The sequence below is a fragment of the Lindgomyces ingoldianus genome (assembly GCF_010093535.1).
Source record: "Lindgomyces ingoldianus strain ATCC 200398 unplaced genomic scaffold BDR25scaffold_20, whole genome shotgun sequence".
In the NCBI taxonomy this organism is placed as follows: domain Eukaryota; kingdom Fungi; phylum Ascomycota; class Dothideomycetes; order Pleosporales; family Lindgomycetaceae; genus Lindgomyces; species Lindgomyces ingoldianus.
The window spans coordinates 752,808-775,590 of record NW_022985181.1 but is presented as its reverse complement, the minus strand read 5'-3'; the positions used below and the strand labels follow the sequence as shown (position 1 = coordinate 775,590).

The window sequence follows — 22,783 nt, the reverse complement described above, 5'->3', positions numbered from 1 at the left end:
GGATTCATACCGCATTCGGACCCATTGACTTGCCTGCGCCGTTACAAGATAGACTTAACATTAATATAGATTACTATTAAAGTAAGCGTGCACATATAATGCTTGTATAGAGACACGCTGCTAGCATTGTAAAGAAATATCTAGAGCTAGAATACCTAGCTAAATTTAGCTAGTTTTAGTTTAAAAATATAGAGAATATAATAAAGCTTTTATAAGCTTATTTTATTACTAGTAATAAAAAAACTAAAGTGTAATAAGTGTTCTAAGTTTTTAAAATAAATAAAAAAAAGTCTTTTTTACTTTTAAAGCACATTTTATTTGTATAGGTATTAAGAGGTTTATATTTAAATTAAAATAGTTGTTCTACTTTTAAAAAAAAATAAAGCTTAGCTTATAAGTACTAAACTTAGGTTTTAAGTACACTTAGAAAAGCCTTTTCAAAGCTATAGTTGCCTACTTTACTACTAACAACATGCTATAAAGAGAAGATAGTAATACTTTCTTACTTTAACTACTATAGATAAGAACTATTAGCTTATAAAACAAAGAAGTAGTGTAATAATATACTTTAATTATTTTATTTTAAGTTGCTTAATAAACCTACATTTAAAAGTTTGCTGTATTAGCTCTGCCCTCCTCTGTTCTAGCCTCTACGCTACTCTTATCTCTAAGTATTTAGTTGCACCTCTCCCCTTAGCTAGCTTAGTAGTTTCCTAATATTCTTTTGTACAAGGCCTATAGGCGTTAATAGAATTCCTAGGTTTCTAAGTCCCTACGCACTTCTATATGCCTCTGGGTGGATTTACACCGCATTCGGACCTAATGTTTTGCCTGCGCTGTTACAATGTAGAACTTTTATAACTTTACTATAACACACTACTAACTTGCGTTACAGTTACTAAATAGCGCTCTCTTTCTATTTCGATAATATGCTTAATAATTTATACTATAATTCTGTTATATAGTTAAAGAAGCTTCTCTATAGATATATTGTTTAGCTCTTACTTTTGCCTCTAAGGCAAGTATTATACAGGAATCTTTTGTAGACAAAGTTCTACAGTAGATTAAGATGTTGTTAAAGAAAGAGGGAAGCTGCCTAGGAAGCCTGCTGCAGTGTGGTTAAAGGCTACTCTAACCTAGTTAGGGCTGCTGGTTTCTTGCTGGATGGATGCTAGTTGCATTGGCCTTGAATGATAGAACAGTGCGGGCGTGGGAGGTGGCTACGGAGTTGTGCCACAGCGTGCCTGAGGGCTGTACTGATTTGGCTAGGGTTGTCTTCTTCTTGCTGGACGGGCAGCGGTTCGCGTTGGCCTTGGACGACACAGCAATGCGAGTGTGGGAGGTGGCAGCAGGGTTATGCCGCAGCGTGCTTAAGAGTCGTACCGGCTCTGTCAGGGCTGTTGCCTTCTCGCCGGACGGGCCAACTGGTCGCATCGGCCTCAAACAACACAACGATGCGGGCGTAGGAGGCGGCGGCGGGGCTGTGCCTCAGCGTGTTCGAGGGCCATACTGACTGGGTCAGGGTCGTCGCCCTCTCGCTGGACGGGCAGTTGGTCACGCCGGCCTCTTACGATACAACGGTGCGGGTATGGGAGGCGGCGACGGGGTTGTGCCGCAGCGTGCCTGAGGGCTACGTCCGCTCCATTAGGGCCATTGCCTTCTTGCTGGACAGGCAGTATTTTCAAACTGATTGAGGAGATATTCCTTTACCCTCACTCTCTACGTTATTGCCTTCACTACAAAGGAAGAAGTTATCTTATATCTTCATCCGAGACGAATGGGCCTCCTTAAACCAACAACAGTTGTTGTGGCTTCCTTCTGAATATCGACCAACTTGCTCTAGAGTATACGGAGACGTAGCTTGCCTTGGGCACTCATCTGGCCGTACGGCGGTTCTCAAGGTTGATATAAAGATAGGTTTTAGTTAATGCTATTTACTTTATCATATATATTCTAACATCTCTATTTCACAACGTAGCAAGCATTTATACTAATAGGAGGAGCCTACTAGTTTCTACCAATGCTTTAAGGCTTAACGAGGCAGGTGAGGCTATTTGCCATGCTAGCTACAATAGTAGTGAGGTAGACACCCGACTCTGGCCAGAGGGTTATGAGGCGGCGAATCCTGTAGGGTTTTCAGAGAGTTGAGTTCGCTGCCCAGAGGGTGGAGTTGGCCCGCTTGCCAAGACCCCACCCACCCACAAACCTTTAGCCACTCTATGTCGTTTTGCACTAGCCTGGATTGGCGGTCGCTTCTTTCGCACCCGCGTGGCTGACCTTATCATGTTGCTCGGCACGGCGGGTTTCTCGCCATGTAGGGACGGACGTTACCGGTAGTCCAAAAGGTCGAAGGTCATCGAAACCATTTTTTTTGCACTGGGTGAAACCCAACGTTCTTGCACACCTTTACCATACTTGCGTTTCCGTAAAGTAAGAACCCCAATCTACTAGACTTTGGTATTGGATTTTCCGCTCGGCTGACTTCGCGTTCGCCATGCCAGTAAAACGTGAGAAGGAATCCGATCACGTGTTGAGGGATCGTCGTATTTCAGGCTCCAGACAAGTAAAAGGCTCCCTAGTGCGATGAGTGTAAATGACACGACGTGCTCTCAATCGACGCCTCTCGAATATAATCCCAAAAACGAGATGGACGGTACGCACGTGTCCAGACGCGCTCCAGCGATCTTTGAAGTCCCGCAAATTACTGCGCAAACATACTGGATCTCCAGAGATGGAACTCCACCCCCCGTTCCCGTGATCTTTCTAGTCAAAACTACCGAAGACCAGCGAGACCAAATTCTGAAAGAGCTAGAAGCGGCGGACTCTCCTTGGCCTTCCTATCTCCCACAACCTCGTGAGCTGGTCGTCGTCCCCTGGTTGAGAAATTATACCCCACACGAAGACATTCTTTTCGAGATCTCGTACCCCCATAATGACTCACACATCTTCGTTGATGATATTGGCATCAAAGGTGGAACATGTGTAATTTCGCACTGGTTCCGAACCGAGGGGTATCCGAGTGGCGTCGAGCACAAAGAAGAATTTGCGAGGGTGGAATGGAAGAAAGCGAAGAGGCTTGTGGCGGGTGCTTCGAGCGAGAATGGGAGCTGGTTCCCGAATATACTTGATGAAGAGCTGGTTCCGGATGAGGAGCCAGGTGAAACACCACGAGGGCAAGAAGAGATTTTCGTGGCGAAAGATGTCGAGTATACATGGCCTGAACATCTCCCCTCGGATTTACGGCTTCAAGAGGGGTCCCCAACATTGGTTTCTCTCATTCACCTCTCGCAGACAGAAATAGACCAGTTGCTGGAGAGAATTGGAACAGACCCTAATATGGAGCCTCCAAAAATCTTCAACTGGCCCGCAGGTATCGCGCCAGGCAGCGAAAGTGACATGTGGCACATCTTCAATCGTATTAAACCAGATTGGCCGAACCCGTATGAAGAGATATACGGTCTCTTTATCGACACAATCGACCTTCATGGCCCCGATCGTCATCCAGAAGCCATCCTTGTTCGACGCCAGAGATTGGGGGAAGTGGACGATCCGAAGTCATTTGTTGAAAACAATATGACTGCACGGATACTCCCCGCCGATAAAGTCTTGCAGACCTGGAATACAGGGTGGAATCCGGTAGGAACGGGAACTTGGAACGGTATCCGAGCGAACGAAGCTATGCAGAGAGTCAGGACGGATACCTTTACACACATATTGAATCCAGATATTCCAGGGTTGATAAGTCAGTCATAAGTTCATTATTAGAGACCCGTGTCCTGTCGGAACTAACTATTTTGTAGACAAGAGCGAGCTGCCAATATTCATACTGCAGCCATTGACATCGACAGAGGAGCACACACTCCGAAAATTCATTCTCAGCGAGGGATGTTATGAGGAAGAGTTTCCTCTCTCAAACGTCCCTAATGGCGATGGTACTTTCGCATCTCTGATGCGCTACTTCGAGTCCCCAGAGTTTCGCCGTCATAATAATCGACCTCCTTATGACTTTATTGCTATCGATAATGTCTTCCTATCTGCACTTGTCGAAAGAGAGCTTAGAGGGGGGGGAGATGATGCACCCTCTTTGCTTCTAGCTACTCATGCATTTATCTTGCATCACGACAAGCAAGGGAACGAGATGGCTCATGATGACGTTGGATACATTGTTGGCAGGTGCACTATGGATGACGGCGATGGTTTTAACTATTGGATGATTTCGAGTTTCCAGGGAATGGGGCTGAGCTCCTACATCGAGTACTCGGGAGTCAAAGATCAGACTGGGGCTGGAAAGTATTTTTGGAGCTGTTTTGATGCTGGAGAGGAGTGGGAGGATTTGATCACAACGATGTCTTGAAGGTGTACTTAAGTGGCGGAAGATATAGGTGGCATTGGAGAGAGATGTCTGTGCGTAACTACACGCGACATGTCGATGACCTGAAAAGGGACGAAGGTGCCCATACCGTCGTACCGCATCGATGCATTTAAAAGGATGTTTCGTCTTCTTCCCTTCTCCCATCCGAGCCGTCCTAGAGCCAAAACGCAGATTCCGCATACAATAACGAGTAACATATCTATCCAAGCGAACGGCGAGAGGACCTCCATCAACCCTGCATCCTGTCCCGGGGACGCCCTCTCATATGCTGCCTGGCCGTCATTTCACTACACAGCAGCACTACCCGTATACTGATGTACATGGCTAAAAATGCGCAATTTCGGTTTGAACCGCCACATCTCCTTTAGTAGACCGTCGCTCTCTAGTGTGGCTCCACCAAAACCACCATCGCAATGATATCTCGGGGGAATGTGCGTGACAAAAATGTCAGTGCTGTCATAACCATTCCTCTGTCTTGCTGTAATGGCACCACTAGCCGAAGGAAACGTAAAGGGCCAGCCCATAACAATCAGCGTTTTGCTCTCCCACCCTAACGTATTCTTGTTTTAAACAATCAACTGAACGCATGGCAAACTGATAGCAATCTCGCAATGAAAGTACGTGACTCGCTTCTACTCCAACTTCCTTCCCCTTCTCATATCAAGATCCTCGTCCTTTGGGTAGAGCTCGTAATCGTGGTCTCTAGCGACCACAATCTTTCGTTTATGGGGCAATGGGCTAATCTAGTCTATCTAGTCTTGAGGCTCCTCGATCGTGCATGTTTGTCAGATCTCCAGCATGAATCAGGGCGTCGCCAGCGGGAACATCTGGCTTCTGGTTGTGCGTGTCAGAAATGCAGACGATGGGGATCGGGGCATCACGTGACCCCGGAAGCGGCGTGTTACTTAGTGGACAGGTAAAAGTAGGCTCTGCAGATGGTGGGTTTCAAGGATGTGACCCAGAATTGTTGCCATGGCGTCATTGAGGCGAAAAGGCCGAGGCCGTGGTGGGCTTCCGATTGTTTCGGCAACGCAGACCTTGGGGAACGCATTTTGATGGATAAATGGTTTATTTTAAGATGGCTAAACTGTAGAATAGAGGACGCGATTGGATGTAGGGGATGGAGGAGAAGTGGGAAAGATTGAAGAGAGCACTTGGACGGTAGCCCACATTAAGCCTGGCTGCCTGCTGGGGTGATAATAGTAGCTTCTTCGAGGTTCTTACGCCAAAAGAAGGAAACCATCGACAAAGGTAGCTGTGCAGATGCAAGGGCACATTATTGCAAGGTTCGCCTACTCTAGTTTGAAGGCCCGGAACCTCGTCTTTGTCGAGGCCTGTTCAAGGGGCTTGCTCGGAGAGGGGGAGCGCCTATTTTTTTTTTTTCGCCGCGCGTGAGTGCAGGATGGGGTCTTTTTCGAAGCACTTGGCGATTCAAGTTCAATGGCTGAGTGGTTGACTGGGATTGAGCATCTTAGAGTGGATGAATTTCAGGACGGAAGGTACATGGGATCCTAAGCCGCGTATTAACCCTACCGGACAGGTTGGTTATCAGCGCTTATGAATGTGGGCCATGTTCTGAAGAACACTTCACGCGGAGTGTGTCGTGTTTCTTTCTTCACGCTATCACGTGCATGCACAGACAATTTTCAGTGAGAGGCTGAGCCTACGGTCGACATAACTTTAAACTTGTTGTAAGGCTTTTTTTTAACAACCCCGCCACTGCCATATTCTATTGTTCCATATAGAAGAATTTTGTCGCTCATTACTCCTGAGAGTTATCATGACGGACGAATCCACGCCCTCCCATCTTTCTCAGCTTCCTCCAGAAATGCTTGATTTCACCATCCTCAAACGCACAACTACCCTCGCTCCTCGCCTCGGCCGCCTCTCTCTCTCTAGTAGAAAGACTATACTAACTCCCGGATTCCTTGGAAATACTTCTCGGGGTATTGTGCCGCATGTTTCGCAAGACAATTTTCCTAAAACCGGCATCAATGGCGTGTACATTGCTCTCGAGGATTGTGAGTTATAGATTACGACTTTCTGGATGTGTCTAATTGCATGAAGTCGTAGAGAAGCACCCGCAAAAGACTCCGCCCATATTTCAGATTGAAGCTTCGGATCCCCTTCGCAGGTTCATTGCCCTTCCTCACGACTCGCTCATCGTGCTAGGCGCCCGCCGACAGCCACCAATACCAAGCGCAGCTACAAATACAAATTCGGAGATAGGCATACTGACGTCGGTGGGATTCCGGACAATAAGTTCAGAATACTACGCCGCCGCTGCACGAAAGCTGCAACCAGATATTGTGGTTGGTTTGGCGGATATTCCATTTGGACAAGAAACGATCGGATCGAGAAGGAAGGACAAGATGAGCGATAGGACCGAAACTTGGACTAGGGATATAATTGCCAAAAGGAATACAATCGAGAAAGGGACCCCACGATATAATGTCTTTGCACCGATCCTCCCGATCGAGAAAGAGCTGCAGTCGTGGTATTTAGAACATCTGCTGGATGATATGGTGGATAAGATCAGTGGTGTCGCCATATACGACTCCCATCTCCTGGATCAGCTTCCGGAGGAATTGCAACCGCTCCCAAGATTGTCGTTTGACAACCCGACTAGTCCACAGGCTCTATTGCGTCAAGTTGGGCTGGGGATGGATCTCTTCACTGTCCCGTTTGTAACAGAGGCTACTGACGCTGGAATCGCCCTTGAATTTACATTTCCTGCCCCTCAAAAGACGAATGGCGCCGAGAGACGATCCCTAGGAATCGACATGTGGCAGAACGAACACTCGGAATCGGTTATTCCGTTGACTGAAGGCTGTAAGTGCTATGCCTGCACGAAACATCATCGCGCATACATCCAGCATCTCCTCGGCGCGAAAGAGATGCTGGGCTGGGTCCTTATACAACTCCACAACCACGAAATACTAAGTGCATTCTTCGCTGGCATCCGTAATAGCATCGAAACGAACAACTTCGAGCAAGACGTCGCAGCATTCGAAGTATTTTATGAACCCAAGCTACCAGAGAAGACTGGATCCGGACCGCGGGTGAGAGGGTACCAGTTCCAAGCGCAGGAGCACGGAAAGTCGACAAAGAAGAATCCCAAAGCATACAAGCCATTGAGTGCGCCGCTGAACGTGTTCCATGGACATCAGCCAAATAGCAAGCCTGAGGTCAAGGAAGTGATTGACGATGAGGCGCTTGTTGGTTTAGTGGGTATAGAAAATATAGGCCGGACAGAACAGTTAGAGCGGCTGAGGATTGAAGATGATCATTCCTAGGCACCCAAAGATTATTTCAATACACATCATTATTCTCGTGTTACAATAACAATACAAGCAGCAGGGACAGAAATGATGTAAAAACGAACGGTATGCTAGAGTCCTCCCCTTTGCGTTTCTTAGCCCTATCCTCATCGTCTTTGTTATGTCTTTCGATCAACAGCCCCTCCTCTTCGCTGTTTCTTCTCAAAACCTTCCCGTGAAGTGACACCTCCTGGCACCCATCTGCTCCAAGCATCCAGCCCTCGCATAGCGTGTCGCATTTCACTCCAGGTTTGACAAATACCCGGCTCTCCTGCCCGGGCCAGAACAATTTCCATTGTGATGGCAGATATGGATCGTTATTGCGGACGTCAGATTTGTATCCACTTCGGCAGGCGCAGAAGTACCCGGTCCCACCTGTAGAGTTCTGCGTATTTGTTTCTACGCACGCGGTTGTTTGGTCACATTGAGAGGCTGATGGTGCGTCGGGGTCGGCGAGACAGGGAGTTAATGTTGGTTCGCTGGTTGGACTAGATGTGGATGTTGAAGTGGTGCTAGTACTTGTTCCAGAAGTTGTGGTAGACGTTGTGGTACTAGTGCTTGCCGTGACTCGACACTGGCTGCTCATCTGCTCAAGAGCGACTTGCAAATCTGTTCCTTTACACGCCTTCTCGGTACAACTCCTTGCAGTGGTTGCGAAGACGTTGGTATTGTCGCCATCACAGGTACCTTCAACATAGGTCAGTATTGTGTCCTCTAACTCCTCCCAGTCAGCTTCAGCTAGAGCTTTGCACGGACAGTTGATGTTTGCTAATTCACAGCCGCAGTCATGGAAGGACAGAGTTAGACATGCTTGCTACTTCCTGTCAGTCTCTCTCTTTCACCTTTGGAGGGTTTCATATGGAGAACACCTACTGCACAGAGTGGGAGAGTCTGGTTGAACCCAACAACCTGAGCGATCTGTGCGAATGGCCCACCGGCCCCATAGGCACCTATCGCAAATGCGATAAACGACACCGCTGTTGAATATTTGAGGAGAAGGATCATAAGGTGGTAAATCAAGCAAATATTCCGAGAGAGAAACTTCGATCCAACGTGGAATGGTCGCACCGGGCTAAAAATTCATCTAAACTGCCTTCAGCCAAACATACCACCGTCTGTCATCGCATGATGGGGGCGTGCCCTAAGCCACATTCACGGCTCAAAAGAGAAATGCTCTCGTCTAAGTTCTCGGCATGTCTAAAGAGGAGTAGAAGACGCACAGGTGCCATTCAGACTTTGAGAAAGGTGTCGGCTCGTGTGAAAACTGACCATCCATCTCCAGATATGTGCCACTAGACTTAATACGAGACTTTAGTTATTCCTAGCCTTATAGCGATATGGTTCCCTCCCATCATGGCTTTGCATTTGTTCACTTCATACGCCAACCGAAATATGAGAGATAGAATAGGTGCTGTTTTCTCTATATACTGACGCCGACCCTCCTCAATAGCATTTAGGGATTCCTTGAGATAGAATGGCTACCATCCTTCCCCGGACTAAAGACGAGAGTTCGTACGGTGCGACCACTCCGGAAGGGTGGAGTGATAACGCCTCAAGCCACAATTTCCGAATCCAGACATCGTTCGCGAAACTACTTCTCAGCCTTCTCATCGGCTCAACCCTTTCTTCATATTTGGTCAAGTTACATCGCCTGATATTTTTCTCGGCTCCGGCGATGAGGTCATGCTTTCTTGCTCGAAGCACCGGCAGTCACAAAATCGGGAGCGCACCGACCGTTCTCACGTTTCGGATCAGGGCAATGTAATCTCCTTCGACGATGATTCCGCGAACAATTCTTTTCGTAGTTTATCTACTCCTGTTTACCCAGCCAGTCTCCTTAACCTCGACATGTGGCTCCTTAATTACTTATCGACAATTCACCAGTATAATTAGTGAAGCTCCGGCATGTTTCCGTCAAGGTTGTGGCAATGAGCTTCTAGAATCGCTATCTTCAAAATGTGGGAAGACCTCGTCATGCTACGAATTGCATTCGACTATCTCGAACCATACCGGCCTTCATCTGTGCGATGATTGCCACGGAGACATCGCTTGCCGAACTCACGGGTGGCCGATCCTTAACGCTACGGAGTTGTGTCAGTCAATTCCACCGGATTGGATGATGCTTGATGAGAATTGTTGTGGGGATGCTGACGAGACTGTTCAAATTGCTTCCTGGATTAAAGAGCTTTGCACCGATGAATGGAGGCATGGGTTTACCCATTTTGGGGGGATGGCAAAAGATGATTGGCAGGAGTGGATCATGCCTTGGAATTGGACCGTGCAAGCTGTGGATGGGGTAGTAAGTGGGAAGAATATCCACAAGTGTCACTCACCTTCCTACTATCTCCTGTACTTTGCCGTAGAAAGTTGGATTACATGTTTCAGCATTCTTTTCTTCCAATTCGTGAAGATCAAATGGCACTACGCTCATGACCGCTGGGAATGGGGCATTCCCGAGTACGATCCGCCATTTGGGGAGAAATATCATGGGACCAAGGACAGGGTGAGAATGTTCGTGCTGAGTTTCAAGAATGGTCTGAAATGGCCTGCAAGGTTCTGGGGGAGACTTAGAGGAACAGGGACACAGGAGTCTCAGGATACACAGAACGGAGAAGACACTGAGGCTTCTAGAAAAGGTCCTGGAAGGACCATAGTGATGGCCTGTCTTATGGTCGTAATCGAAATTGGTACGACTTTCCTGAATGCCTGGCTTCTAAGGACCGCCCCTGGCTTCGAGAATTTCGACTGGGTACGACTCGGCTTCTTATGGTGTTCCAGACCGAGCCTAGCCTGGCTGACATCGGTCGTTGGCACCGTTCGAAGTTCAAAACTCTCCGTGGCGAGGTTCAAAAATGGACAGATGGTCGTGGACAATTGGCAAGCTAATCTATTCATCGATACTGCATACAGTTCTATTCTCAACGAATTCGTAGTTCAGATACTAGGAGCGGTTTATCTCGGGTACACCACCAATAAAGGACAGGAAAGGGAATTCTACAAATCTCACCGGCTGTCTCCATTTTATCGCGGGCCACATGCAAGGCAGATGTACATCGGATCATTGATCTGGATGATGGCCTTCCCGATCGCCATTATAATTTGGGGTGTCGTTACTTTCAGGCTAGCATTGTTATTGGGACTCGGTACAGCGCTTCAGCACGGCCTCATGTTTCTCCAGAAGGCAAAGAGAATAGTAATACAATGGTGGAGCTCTGGAGTCAAGATGTTACAAAAGTCAATTGAGAGATTGGGCCGATGTTGTTGGGCTGCATACCGCGGAAGGCGTCGTGGTCCACCGCGATGGCGTCCTCCGAATCGAGGGCAGCGATTTATCAACAAGTACATCGTTCGCGGGGGCATTCGGAGATGGTTAAACCGACATCTACATGGAAGGCTACGGGGGCTTGTTGAATACCTTCTTAGGGCTAAACTTGGAGACATACCTAGACTCCAGCTCTCGCGCAGTCAATCAGTCCATTATCATCAACCAGGAGTTAGTAACGGAGCTTCAAATGATCTTCTTCAACTACCGTATTGCCTTCCGGAATTTGTTACTCCACAAGAATCGCCAGAGTCTACTTGGGATGAGCCCGCACCAAGGAGCACGCCCTACATTGAAAACCCGTTCGCTTCTTCGCAAGATATTGTTTCTGACTCTTCGCATATGTCCATTGCAATTGATCCAGAAGAAACACAATGGGTCCCTGCATCCCGCGTTTCGTCGGTTCCCTCTGATCTCCGGACCGGTACTGCTATGACGTCTGACCGGATGAACGTTTCATACCTAGATGCCATACAGAGACGGAGGTTCAATCCGACTCCAACTATTGGTACCTCTGGGTACGACACAATTCAACTGTATGAGCCATCAATCTCAGATCCCTCCACGCATGCTCCAAGTACGAGATCCAATCCTTTCGACGACGGGCATGCGATAAGCGTGGAACCTGGCCCTTCAGTACCGTTGATGAATGATCAAGACACCTCATACCGAGGGCATAGGGTCGGTGAATCTGGCATCCCTGAAATATCTCGGCCTCCCTCAAACGCCAACCCTGCAAGCTCTAAGCCGGGCTACCTTGACCGCCGCATCGCAGAGCTGGAAGCTCAGTTCAAGAAAAAAAGAACCCCTAAGTTGTTGCGAGATTACCGGGAACCTGACATCAGAGAACTATGGATGACGTTTGTGTTGAGCACAGGTTGCTTTCTGTACATCTCCCAGTGGCTGTTCTGGGATGGCTTTGTGAAAGCTTCCGGGGAAAGGTAAGTCAACTAAGCGGCCATGCGAATACGATGATTAGTGACCGTTATAGGTATTGTCCCCCGAATGTAATTCAGATTACTAGGAACTGGGCTCTGGCCATTTTCACAGGTACGCTATCAAATTATTAAAGCGTTTGTAGTTGGCTGACTGTATCCAGCCGTTGGAGCTATTTTCTTTGGTAACGGATAATTCAACATGGACTCTAGAGGTAGTTTTTCTCGCTCAGTCTGATGTCTTGTCCGCGAGTTCCACATTATCTCTATCTCATGTTTAGCAAGTTCTGTGTTCGCGGACACTTTCTGTTGCAGTTATCTATACTAAATACTATTTGCGCTCCGCTATCCTATCAGAATTCCTAGTTGGAATCTCTTCCCTAGTAGAATCTCTTCCCTAGGGGTGGAACTAACTTTAAATGGTCCCCCAATTTTCAATATAAATATCTTGCTTCTCATTTGGCATTATACCAGCGTCCATGTACGAATTTGGTGGCCTCTGGGTTTGCCCATCCGGGAACTTGATATCGTAATTCAGTATGAACAGGCCGACCTGTAATTTCATCACCGTGCTTGCATACAATTTGCTAGGACAAGTAAACCTTCCACTTCCCAGGTGTAGGCTCCCGTTAAAACACCGATACCTATCGAAATTTTCTTCGTTATCACGATATCCAGGATCTCTAGCCATTAGTCCGGACGGAAAACTGATGAACTGTCCTTTCTAGAAGGATGGTTTCGTCTGAAAATTTCATTTTGGCGAGTACGAGGCCGTCGAAAGAAACTATAGACTTCGATTAGATTAGCCTAGATAGCGAAAGTTTGATACTTGCTCACTGTAGCTTAGAGGATTCCATCCCTAGGACTCCTTCAGAGAACTATCCATTCGCCTGAGCTTCTTGGTGGCCTCTGAGTCCCATGTCCACCGTTCGCGGCCAAGACTTCTTCTACCTCATTCCTGAGGCCGTCGATGTATCTAGGCATTGAGCACAGATCAAACAGTACATGGCTCACAGATTTTGTCACTGTGTGTACTTGGAAGGTAAGTCAGCAAAGCATCTTTTGGTCATCCGATGTCCACTTACTGCTAAATTCCTTAAAATGCAGAACTTGGCTACAACATGTTTCTCGACCCTTGTTTTCGATGCTGTAAGATAGTGATGTAGGATTGAAGGATCTTTGGCATCGTTAATTTTCTGACCAGGCGGAAAGAGATGCCGTCGAACAGCGGCATGAACACTCTTTAACCTCTTAGTTAGAGTGATGACAGGACCCAAGATGCGACGGAGGACCTCCGGCATTGATGTTAACCATATTATCACTGATATGATAGCAGGTTGTAAGTCAGAGAATAACTTTCGCCACTCCTTGTTGCGAGAAAGGGACGGCCCAACGAAGAAAAACGAGGACACGGACCAGTTCAGTGATACGAGCAATTTGTGTGCGCTGTAAGATGAGTATTCTAGCAAACTTTAGGGAAATGATAGCTAGTTTCGCTTACATCCCTACCTTTTGTCATTACAGCCACGCAGCTCTTGTGACAGATCCTGAGTGAACTCCCTTGCTAGCAAAAGCACTATCGTCGTTATTGTACATTAGCTAGATATTGAGAAATTTTACAATGTGAGGCCTCATACGTAAACTTTTGGTAAGCCTTCCTCTACAAATATCATGCGATTGACGGTCTTTCAAGATGATATCCACAACACTATATCTCCCTGTAGTTTTTCGACCGATGTAAACGAAGCATTTAACTTCGCAGCACTTCCCATTCGAAGCTCATCGAGATATTTTGGGGAAAGAACTAGACGATCTACATTGGTGTACTGAAGGAAGTAGTTCTTGTCCTTACACTGTGAGTACGTTCCATTAGCGTGCTAGCATCTACGTGTAAGGACGGAGCTCTGTACCACTGCGCCAATACAACCAAAAAGGTGCGAATAATCAACCAACAGTTGATCTTGCGTACAGAATAGTATATATACCCGTCGTACGTAAGCGCCATCTCGGCCTTATACTACGCGCCTTTTTTGAAAGAATACGAACCTCTCATTCACTAATCTGTGCCCGTGCAACAGAAATTGCACCTTCCCGAGTGTGGGCTTGAAGCCAAATAAACCCGGATCGCCTCCGATTCTGTCTGCCTTGATTTTGCTGGGCTGGGGGATAAGGAGGGGAATAAGTAAGAGCAATATAGCCGAAGTGAAAAATGCAAAGCTTGCTCCGAACCCCATGATGTATCGTGCTAATTTCAGGGAAAGATTGCGAACTGGAGGACGTGGAGGTAAGGTAAGACATCTCGTCCTTCGGGCTCGGCTCAACATGTGTCAACCTGCGCCTCGCGGCACACCAATTTTCACAGTACCACACAACTCTTGATGCGCTAAGCTCTTGACCAAGAGTCTCTTTCTTAAGCAAACATGACATCTTTAAAAACCAGATATCGTGACCAAAGATATCATACAACCTCGACACAGATATCCCTGACCTGTCAGGAAGGGTATACTTTATTGTCGCACGTGACCCCGCGTTGAGGGTGAATGTGGGATATGGGGTGCGTCACGTAGCAACCTGTTTAGGACTAGCGTCCGCCTATTCCAGCCAGCGTTGCTTCTGTATATCTCACGCGTATTAGGGGCATAGTGGCCTCATTTTCCTCGATTCAGTGGTTCTCCGCATCCCGACCTGCCCGACCATATGGGTATTTTACAAATAATGTCCGCTGGGTCCTCATTAAGATTATAGCCCGATGGAACTCCAAAAAATGCGTCTCGCATCTCATGGCTCTTCCATTTATCCCCCTTCAACTCCTCGAAATTATTCGAGCAACTACTATCAACATGTGTCCTTAATCTCGGCACTTGGATCGTAGTCTTCTGCGGTGAAGAGGACGATAGTTTGGGATTGGGCTTGAATACTGCCGTCTTGATATACAGACAGGGCTTTCTCTTCCTAGAGGTCTTCGAGCGTTTCGAGTTCGAGTTGTTCCGCAGCGTCGCCCCGCTTAATGCAGCTCACATGTAGTTAAAGGTCAAGTTTTGGTTTTAGGGTATTATTGCTAGTGTAGTCTCCGCTCCGCCAAAGCGTGATCTGAATGTTGTCGCAGGATACGCTTGAAGCGAGGGCGAGGGCAGCGAAGAGGTGTCGGTGTAGCATCGTGGATCAAACCGTGCGCTTAAAGATGCTGTAATAATTAGATTCTAGGAAAGACTATCGCGGGTATAAGTAAATACCTTGAGACACAAGATAGCTATGAAGCAGTCATCTTTGTGAATTGTCGTGAGCCAAACGTAGGAGGACGCAGGAGGAATAACAGGTGAAGGGTGCATCTGGTCTTCGCAGCGTGGGCAGTCCGCGAATACAATTCATTTGACTGTACGTATTTTAGACTCCTATTATTGTACACGGGTAGCAAACTTAATTATGGCTCGACTAATTATCAAATATGTGGCATGGCGCACGCCCAGCAAGGCACGAAAGACCTCGCCGCTTGGGAGAATCCTCTGAGATGATTCCGGATTATGCACCAACGCCACAGGGGGATTGTTGCAAGCAATTATTCACCGAGAAAGAATGCGGGCGTGTCAGATCGATGGAATTGAATATGTAGCCATGTCTTCGAACTGGCTATACTCGGTCAAAGCGTTAGAGTACCCAGACCCAACAACCACAGTGCTCGACCACTGATACCTGGATGACTTCCTTTTACCATTCATGTCCTTTAATTACCTGCCGTTAGGCACAGTAGGTCCAGGGACAATAAACTGAAGGGTAAGGTCATCGCCCTGCACATGTCGGCCTCGTCCCTTAGGTTACTTAGTAAACCACTGCGTTCGTAAAATTATGGAGACGAATCCATTGGTCAGCTTTCGTGACACATCTAAGACCTATTACAAACCTCATCACTCTAGCATGTCTTAGTGAAGGCACTGCGTTGTGCAGATGCGTAAAGCACTTTCATCGCTGCTCCAGGCCTCTGGTACAAAAAGCCGCTCTAACAGTTCGATAAGCTTCCATTTAGGGATGAATCTTGCATAAACACTCTGTTGCATTGTGCCGATGTGTGGATACAGTTCAACGTGCATGAAGAACGTGGGGCTGCAACTTCTATCAAACAGGTGAGGGAGAAGTTGGTTGATTGAACGGGAGGGAGGCGCAGCGAAAGACCCCGCTATATATTTAAATAGGTCATGCGTTCTGTCGCACGTGTCTCACGCGATATCATACCCATGTACTGCACTATTCACTCATTAGGCATAGCTCCTATCTCGTACAGTATATAGTCAGCTCAGAGCTCTATCGAGCTCCTCAGACCTTACAATACACTCATTCCACCTTGTTTGGATCTCGCTCCCTTGTCGAGTCGTTTGCCATATGTCCCCTCCTCAGCTCATGCAAGACGTTCCATGTGTATGTACACCCCACCAAAGTCCACGATCTTCATCGCAAAAGACCCTATCCACAATGCGCAAACCAGCTAAGGTAAAACTAATTTGACCGTGCCCTCTTGTAGTTTCTAATGCAAGAATAATAGCGCTTTTTAAGGAATATCTTACTCTATGTTGATGCTATCTCACTTTCACTTAATACTTCAAGTGTAGTACCGGTCACTATTGATCATGTGAGAGAAGTGGGTGGTGGAGGGTGTAAGCAGTATCCTAAGTGCCGATCAGGTATACAGTCTGTTTATATGACAACAGGGGTGTGATTTAAGTGATTGTATTACTTGGGTACGCTCTAACAATGTAGTAAGGAGCAGTAGAGGCTCTTTGATTAGGAAGGACAACCAGATGTAGTAGATAGTTTAAGTATCTAGGTAATACTATCTGCGAAGGAAAAGCAGGTATACGTTTTAACTATAGCAGTAGAGTTACAGCTATATAGCTTATTTCTTTTCATTGTCAAGATGATGTACACTTAGTGGAGACTAGTCTAGCCATAAAGTCGCCGTAGAACAGCGGTCGGTGCTTTTAAATGCATCTCCCGTGGGGGGAGTAGGCAGGTTATGTATAAGCAGTACAATTCCCACGAGCAAAAGGTTGACGTTTTGCTCCGGCTTCATATTATGGATGTAGGGGAGGAGGTGGATTAGGTTGAGGTGATTTAGGAGACAATAGAGAAGGATGCTAAAGGTTGGCTGTACAAGAGTCTTGGCTTTCAATGAAATGCAAAAGCGATTTTGATTTGGAAGTAGTTCATGTGTATGGAAAACTAATACAGAGCTAACTTCTGCTTCAGCTATATTTAGAAGAGTGGGGTGGATTTTAAAGAGGTTGAGAATTTGGGAGGGGCATGTGTTGGGGATGTGTTGGTACGAAGTATGAATTAGTAACTCAGGTTGTGAATTTGATCAAAGGTGTAAGAAAAGAGGCCTTCAGGAAGAACGGCAGTGGGAGTTTTAGGATCAAGGAAGTTCATCGTGTCGGGTAGGGAAGGAAATTCGGATACTGTGGCTTGAGTCCATCTCCTAGGGCTTTGATAGCAGCAGGGGCAGCGGCACCTTCAGGCAGGAACAGGAAGATGAGCAAGTTTCGGGTGCAGATGCGGCCGATGGTTTGGCTTACTACAGATAAGTGGAGCATTTTGATGGACGTGTTGCAGTACGAAGCGACCCGCCTTACTGTATATATGCAGAATTTTAGCGACCGCGCGGTCTGAGGGTTAAGAACCACTTTGTAAATGCAAAAAAACTTAGTTTGCAGTAGTATGTATAGGTGTTGAGTGAAGAGTGTGACCGTTTGCCATACAAGATCTTTCCTCCACCTGTTACTGATTATCTGCCGGAACGCTAGAAATTGGTAAATTGACAGAAACTGTAGCTCTAGAATCGATTGTCTCTCATAGACGAAGAGCTGGTCAAGCGTCCTTCTGCTCCCCTCAAGCATAGTGTCCTCACCACTTGGCAACCGTAGAAGCTTCCCCTACCCTATCCGAGCACCTCCTCCATCGCTAAAAAGCAAAATGAAGCAGCGACTGCCCTCATCAGCATGAAGAGGTAAATGACTGTAGTACGTTCGACATCCTGGATCATGGCAATCCCAAACTGTGATCCAGGCATAGACTTCCAGTGTGGTGCATGGATGTCTAGTAAACATGTGGCCACTAGAGGCTTCTACTCTGTGATCCGAGGAGTTACGGATCTTTTTAATGCGGGGAATTATGTGCCACCAAAGCAAAGGTCATTCTTTTGCTCCCCTTTCCTCTCAATAGTGGCCTGCGTCTAAGTGTACTTTTCGATGCTAACTCTTCTCAACGTCCGCTTCTACCGCGGCCTCTTCCTTTCCAATGGCCTCTTCCTTTCCGATGTCTTCTTCCTGTCCTTCACCTTCTCCATCTTTTTTATCACCTCCGCCACCTTTTGCCCTTGACTTCGATTTCAGTGCCGCTCCCCAAGGAACCCTCAAATCCTTCAAATCTTTCAAATCCTTTAGATTCGTCGTTTTCCACTTTGTCTTTGTAACCTCAAGCAGTTCCTTGCCATCTTTAAGCAGTGCTTCTCCAGTCTCTCGGTTCAAATTACGCTGGACCTTCTTCTCGATTGTTCTAATGAGCTTGATATTGCTATATGTAGTGTTTGGGGCAGGATCCTGGAGCAAGGGTTGCATCTGCTCATGGTCGGAAGGACTATGCAACAGTCCATCGGGGGCTTTTCCAGTCGTGTCTTGATGAGAATGTGCTACTTTACGCGTGTCCGTCGTTTGGGGAGCTTCAATGGTATTGTCTGCTTCGTCCTCTATCAGTGTATCCGGAGTGCACCTGGCAATGTTAATCATAGGTAGTCGCAAGATGCCATCAACCATTAGCCGGAGGGCGTTCTTGACGGTCGCGAATTCTTGGCCTGGCCCATCTTCCTCGTCCTCCTCGTCCTCCTCGTCCTCGCTCTCTCCGTCGTTCATAGTGCCATGTCCTGAGTTTAAAAGTGTCAGACCGAGTCCTATATCCCCAGCCTCGAACTCTTTTTCCCCCTCCCCACCATAATATTCTACTATCTCCTCATCTGATACCACAGCTTTCCTCTTGTAGGCATACGTGACGATCGAACTACTCATATTCCCTCTAATCCTAGGTTTCTTTCCACCCGCGCCACATTCTGAACCGTCCTTCCACTCGCGTTGAAAGCGACCTAGAAGCCGCTCTAATCGTGCAACATCCTTTGTACGTCTTTGGCTTTTGAGAACGAACTTGAGCTCCTCATATGCACCCAATGTGTGAGGATGTCGCTCTCCTAGTACCCTCTTGCTGTGGGTCACAACATCGACGAGCAATTCCTTGGCCTCATCGAAGCATGCCTGTTCGATAAGAGTAGAGGCGAGGTCGCTCATTATGGTTAGGGTGTCGGGATGATCTTTTTGGAGCAGATTCTCCCGGGCTCGAAAAACCATTCGCTGCAATGATTCGGCTTCACTCTGGCGATTGAGATACATACATGTGATTGCCAAGTCGCGCATCACGAGCCATGTCTCCGGGCACTGGCCTAGAGTCGATTCGGTTATTTCAAAGATATTCTGCTGGAGTTCCAAGGCCTCCTTGTACTGGCCCTGAATGCCTCGTATAGCGGCGAGATGCAGACGTGCTCGGAGAGTATCTCTATGAGTCGCTCCGAGTTTCTGCTCGCAGATCTCTAGAGCTGGAATTTGTAATTCCTCTGACTCTTGTATTCGTCCTTGCTCAAAAAGGATGCGAGATAGGCAATGCATGCTAGCCAGTAGTGCAATCGTTGCCTCGGAATCGTCTCCAAGCATCTTTCTGTGAATTTTCAATGCCTCGCGCCCCATGCGCTCCGCTGCTTCATGGAATCCGCGAATGCGAAGATATGAGGCTACACTAAGTAGAAGATTGCTCTTGTGTCTCTCCTCAGTAGTAGACTCCGGGAGGTGCTCCAGGATTGCCTCGACATGGGGCAGGTATATTACACAGGTCTTCCAATGTTCGTTCCAACTTTCTGGAGGTGGGAACTCCTTGGAAACAGCAATGAGAGCGCTTTCAGACCATTGTTGAGATTTGCCGTGCTCTCGAAGCCATAGGCGCAGGACACGCTGCACAGTAGGTTGGATATTGAACAGCCGTAATGGTTTCTCTCGTGGCTGCGATTCTGCAGGAGAGCCAATGGGATATGCTTCAGAGATGAACGAATATGCTTTCAGCTCCCCACATGCACCTTCGAATTTGAATCCGGGATTCTCATCCTGTTGCCAGAGAAGCTTCTCAGGAATATCGCTGTGGTCGAGAAAAGCCATGAGGGAGAGAAGATCTGTGGCGTATGGATTATTGTGTTGCACCTGTTGGAAGGACATCATCCATGTGGTTGTTACCGGGTTTTCAACACCCAGTTCACCACCCCCATCTGGTGTACTATGTCCAAAGAGTTCCAGGGCATCGTTCTTGCTCTCTCGATAGCGCTGGAGATAGGTTTGGACATCCATGTCATTGCCCCTGATGAATGACGTCGCTTGTATAATCGCGAGTGGAAAATGGTCTAGAGCTTCAACCAACTCCCGGACTTCATCATTGCTGTGACGTTTCTCCAATAGTTTCTTGTGTGCGAGATCTTCGGACTCTGTTCTACTCAGCTGGAGGACTTGTTCTAATAATCTTCCTCCTGTGACCTTATTGGCGACTTTCCTATTTCGAGTGGTTAAAACAACTGAACCATGAGCACAGTGGGGCAAGAAATCTAGAAGTTTTCTGGATTGGAAGTGGTTGGGGATGGCATGATCACCGTCTGTGTTAGCAAATGTCTGGAAGTCGTCCCAGTGATCGACGATGACCAACCATTTCCCACAAGCTCCATTCCGTAGGGCATTCCGAACCAATGATAGAACATCAGCCGTAGAAGAATCCGCTTCTGGAATGTCGAGAGCTCTGGCAACGGTGACAATAGAATTGTGGAAATTCTCAACACTACTCGCATCTATCCACAGAATGGCGATGTCGGGGTGAGATCTGCTGATGGTATACACGCACTGGATGGCGATTGCAGTTTTTCTGGCACAATTAGCTCACCTTACTGGTATGACCGCCACGTGCAAGGAAGCGTACCCTACTCCACCAAGACCATAGAGGGCGACTCGATGCTTCTTCTCATCATCCGAAGTGAGATTTTCAATCATCCTCTTCACGATCTTCTGCCGCCCCACAAAGTCTGGGTTCTCGTCATACGGTACTTCGACTGCAACATTTGAGGGAAGGTCATTAGCAGTCTCTCCATGGAGTACATCATATCCTACCTACTTACATAGTGAAGCAATGTTTGGTCCGAAATCGCCATCCTCGCCCTGCGAGGAGAAGGGAAATTGCTGTTCCGAGCCTGGTGTTGAATAACTTCCGATACGAGGTGTTGAAATATTGCCAATACGCGGGGTTGAATAGGTGCTCATACGTGGCGTTGAATAGCTGCCCATACGTGGTGTTGAATAGCTGCTAATACGTGACGTAGTAGAAGACCGTCGTTTATCCTCGACAGACTTCAAGGCGTCTCTGACTAGCCGTAGGATCTCATGCTCAACTTGTTCATAGTTGTAATTTTCCGTAGGGAACTTGCAGATGCTGAGATGGTCCGCATCCATTGGCACGAGGACTTCTCGGGAGCCCGCAAGATGCAGCTGCGCGGAGTATCTGTCCACGATATGTGCGGAGTTAGTGCCATCGCAATACCTTCGACACATCTGAACTTACCACATCTGCTCCTCGCTGGAGTTGTGTCTCGTAAAAGTTTACGAAATAGTAATCCTCAAGTTGGTGGCGGAATTCTTCGTTGAGTTTCTGACAGAAAGCCGAAGATTTCTTGAGGTCTTCCAGCAGGGTATTCGGCGGGTTTCGAAGGACTGTGTTAACGATCTTGCATGCGACATTTGCAAATGCGACATAGTTGCCGCTAAGGTGAGGCGTCGCAAAAAAGGCGATACCGAATGTCGAAGAGCGGGTGTCAGTATATCGGGCATCATTACTGATCTTTGCCTCAACTAACGCCTGGGTGACGAGCGAAGTTAGCGGAAGAGTGAAAGGAGTGGTCACCATAATGGTGGCCTACCTGTTTTACGATAAGTCCTCCCAAACTATGGACAATGAATATAATTGGCCTCTTCGGATGCTCGCTTCTTTTATGAGCTAGCTTATTCAACAAATTCCCAGCGTGTTCACCGATACTCATTAGATTGGCGTCACGTGCTAGATTCGTGTTGTATCCGAACAGCAGGATTCTCGCATTTGGCAATTTGGGGGCCAAGAAGTCACGCAGCCATAACTTGTCACCGGCCGTCCAGGTTTTCAGCGCATGTGTGTCTTTGTTTTTCGGATTCAGGCCATGCACTGCGACAATACTACGACTTGTTAGATGGTGACGAAGCAGTGGTGGGATAGTGGCCTCTACTCAATCTGCGGGTCAGTCCCCGGAACCAACTCGTTCAAGAAGTGCTTCGCCGCTGCCTGTCGGCGGTTAGTCAGGTGAGTGCTAGGTGCCAGTGGCCAAGCAACAGCTCAAGAATAAGAAATAGGTCACAAACTTACCATCCCTCGTCTTCACTTGATGGAGAAACAGAACTGTCTGATCTAACCAATCAATATGCTAGACTTTGGCAAAGAGGTTTAAGAGTAGCGGCAAAAGCATGTCGTGAAGAAGGGTGCTGAAAGGGGGTTTCAAACATCGCGCACTCGCCTGAAGTTATTGATAAGACCTGAAGTTCGCACGCCTTTAAAACACACCAGACATGGGTTAGACCGGATTAGCTGCCTAATGCGGGGGAAATCGCTGAGCGTTTCAGCCTGCTGCTGACAGCAAACCCCCTCCCAAAGCCTGCGAAGAGCAAACCCCTCTCCTGCCCTTTTCAGCTCAAGG

General features: G+C 47.4%; 8 protein-coding genes across 8 annotated transcripts; 5 read left to right on the top strand and 3 right to left on the bottom strand.

Moving 5' to 3' along the window:
• Positions 1 to 1,168: 1,168 nt before the first annotated feature.
• On the top strand, positions 1,169 to 1,694 carry BDR25DRAFT_228171 (WD40 repeat-like protein; the record flags this gene model as incomplete). The annotated part of the gene is made up of 2 exons (XM_033685266.1): positions 1,169 to 1,342; positions 1,467 to 1,694. 2 exons carry the CDS (start codon positions 1,169 to 1,171, stop codon positions 1,692 to 1,694), a joined length of 402 nt encoding a protein of 133 aa, XP_033546467.1.
• A 952-nt stretch (positions 1,695 to 2,646) lies between these two features.
• Positions 2,647 to 4,354, top strand: BDR25DRAFT_315214 (uncharacterized protein; the record flags this gene model as incomplete). Its single annotated transcript, XM_033691510.1, has 2 exons — positions 2,647 to 3,742; positions 3,801 to 4,354. 2 exons carry the CDS (start codon positions 2,647 to 2,649, stop codon positions 4,352 to 4,354), a joined length of 1,650 nt encoding a protein of 549 aa, XP_033546466.1.
• A 1,715-nt stretch (positions 4,355 to 6,069) lies between these two features.
• Positions 6,070 to 7,688, top strand: BDR25DRAFT_46533 (tRNA-guanine transglycosylase). Its single transcript, XM_033698609.1, has 2 exons — positions 6,070 to 6,393; positions 6,440 to 7,688. The coding sequence occupies exons 1-2, from the start codon at positions 6,153 to 6,155 to the stop codon at positions 7,666 to 7,668; spliced, it is 1,470 nt and encodes a 489-aa protein (XP_033546465.1). The 5' UTR covers positions 6,070 to 6,152; the 3' UTR covers positions 7,669 to 7,688.
• A 14-nt stretch (positions 7,689 to 7,702) lies between these two features.
• On the bottom strand, positions 7,703 to 8,694 carry BDR25DRAFT_288530 (uncharacterized protein). Its single transcript, XM_033688397.1, has 3 exons — positions 8,566 to 8,694; positions 8,449 to 8,506; positions 7,703 to 8,379 (listed from the first exon to the last, which is right to left on the bottom strand). Exon 3 carries the CDS (start codon positions 8,276 to 8,278, stop codon positions 7,709 to 7,711), a length of 570 nt encoding a protein of 189 aa, XP_033546464.1. The 5' UTR covers positions 8,279 to 8,379; positions 8,449 to 8,506; positions 8,566 to 8,694; the 3' UTR covers positions 7,703 to 7,708.
• A 654-nt stretch (positions 8,695 to 9,348) lies between these two features.
• Positions 9,349 to 12,199, top strand: BDR25DRAFT_46527 (uncharacterized protein). The gene is made up of 3 exons (XM_033698608.1): positions 9,349 to 11,955; positions 12,006 to 12,064; positions 12,114 to 12,199. The coding sequence occupies exons 1-3, from the start codon at positions 9,470 to 9,472 to the stop codon at positions 12,143 to 12,145; spliced, it is 2,577 nt and encodes an 858-aa protein (XP_033546463.1). The 5' UTR covers positions 9,349 to 9,469; the 3' UTR covers positions 12,146 to 12,199.
• A 165-nt stretch (positions 12,200 to 12,364) lies between these two features.
• On the bottom strand, positions 12,365 to 14,247 carry BDR25DRAFT_356354 (uncharacterized protein; the record flags this gene model as incomplete). The annotated part of the gene is made up of 12 exons (XM_033695622.1): positions 12,365 to 12,502; positions 12,559 to 12,606; positions 12,651 to 12,740; positions 12,829 to 12,925; positions 12,976 to 13,008; positions 13,060 to 13,411; positions 13,459 to 13,513; positions 13,587 to 13,634; positions 13,683 to 13,802; positions 13,838 to 13,966; positions 13,992 to 14,108; positions 14,179 to 14,247. The coding sequence occupies 12 exons, from the start codon at positions 14,245 to 14,247 to the stop codon at positions 12,365 to 12,367; spliced, it is 1,296 nt and encodes a 431-aa protein (XP_033546462.1).
• Positions 14,248 to 14,271: 24 nt separating this feature from the next.
• On the top strand, positions 14,272 to 15,461 carry BDR25DRAFT_356353 (uncharacterized protein; the record flags this gene model as incomplete). Its single annotated transcript, XM_033695621.1, has 8 exons — positions 14,272 to 14,310; positions 14,405 to 14,439; positions 14,485 to 14,503; positions 14,535 to 14,793; positions 14,822 to 14,943; positions 15,056 to 15,118; positions 15,147 to 15,228; positions 15,292 to 15,461. The coding sequence occupies 8 exons, from the start codon at positions 14,272 to 14,274 to the stop codon at positions 15,459 to 15,461; spliced, it is 789 nt and encodes a 262-aa protein (XP_033546461.1).
• Positions 15,462 to 17,695: 2,234 nt separating this feature from the next.
• On the bottom strand, positions 17,696 to 22,590 carry BDR25DRAFT_263506 (uncharacterized protein). Its single transcript, XM_033686822.1, has 7 exons — positions 22,456 to 22,590; positions 22,319 to 22,374; positions 21,980 to 22,268; positions 21,625 to 21,918; positions 21,185 to 21,575; positions 20,989 to 21,118; positions 17,696 to 20,934 (listed from the first exon to the last, which is right to left on the bottom strand). The coding sequence occupies exons 1-7, from the start codon at positions 22,456 to 22,458 to the stop codon at positions 18,189 to 18,191; spliced, it is 3,909 nt and encodes a 1,302-aa protein (XP_033546460.1). The 5' UTR covers positions 22,459 to 22,590; the 3' UTR covers positions 17,696 to 18,188.
• Between the last annotated feature and the right edge of the window lie 193 nt (positions 22,591 to 22,783).

Coding starts and splice junctions, on each gene's coding strand:
- BDR25DRAFT_46533 (XM_033698609.1), top strand. CDS start 6,153: ATGACGGACGAATCCACGCCCTCCCATCTTTCTCAGCTTCCTCCAGAA. Junction 6,394..6,439: donor GTACATTGCTCTCGAGGATT/GTGAGTTATAGA, acceptor AATTGCATGAAG/TCGTAGAGAAGCACCCGCAA.
- BDR25DRAFT_46527 (XM_033698608.1), top strand. CDS start 9,470: ATGATTCCGCGAACAATTCTTTTCGTAGTTTATCTACTCCTGTTTACC. Junction 11,956..12,005: donor GTGAAAGCTTCCGGGGAAAG/GTAAGTCAACTA, acceptor TGACCGTTATAG/GTATTGTCCCCCGAATGTAA. Junction 12,065..12,113: donor GGCTCTGGCCATTTTCACAG/GTACGCTATCAA, acceptor GACTGTATCCAG/CCGTTGGAGCTATTTTCTTT.
- BDR25DRAFT_263506 (XM_033686822.1), bottom strand. Junction 22,269..22,318: donor GGGACTGACCCGCAGATTGA/GTAGAGGCCACT, acceptor AACAAGTCGTAG/TATTGTCGCAGTGCATGGCC. Junction 20,935..20,988: donor TATGGTCTTGGTGGAGTAGG/GTACGCTTCCTT, acceptor TAATTGTGCCAG/AAAAACTGCAATCGCCATCC.
- BDR25DRAFT_288530 (XM_033688397.1), bottom strand. CDS start 8,278: ATGAGCAGCCAGTGTCGAGTCACGGCAAGCACTAGTACCACAACGTCT.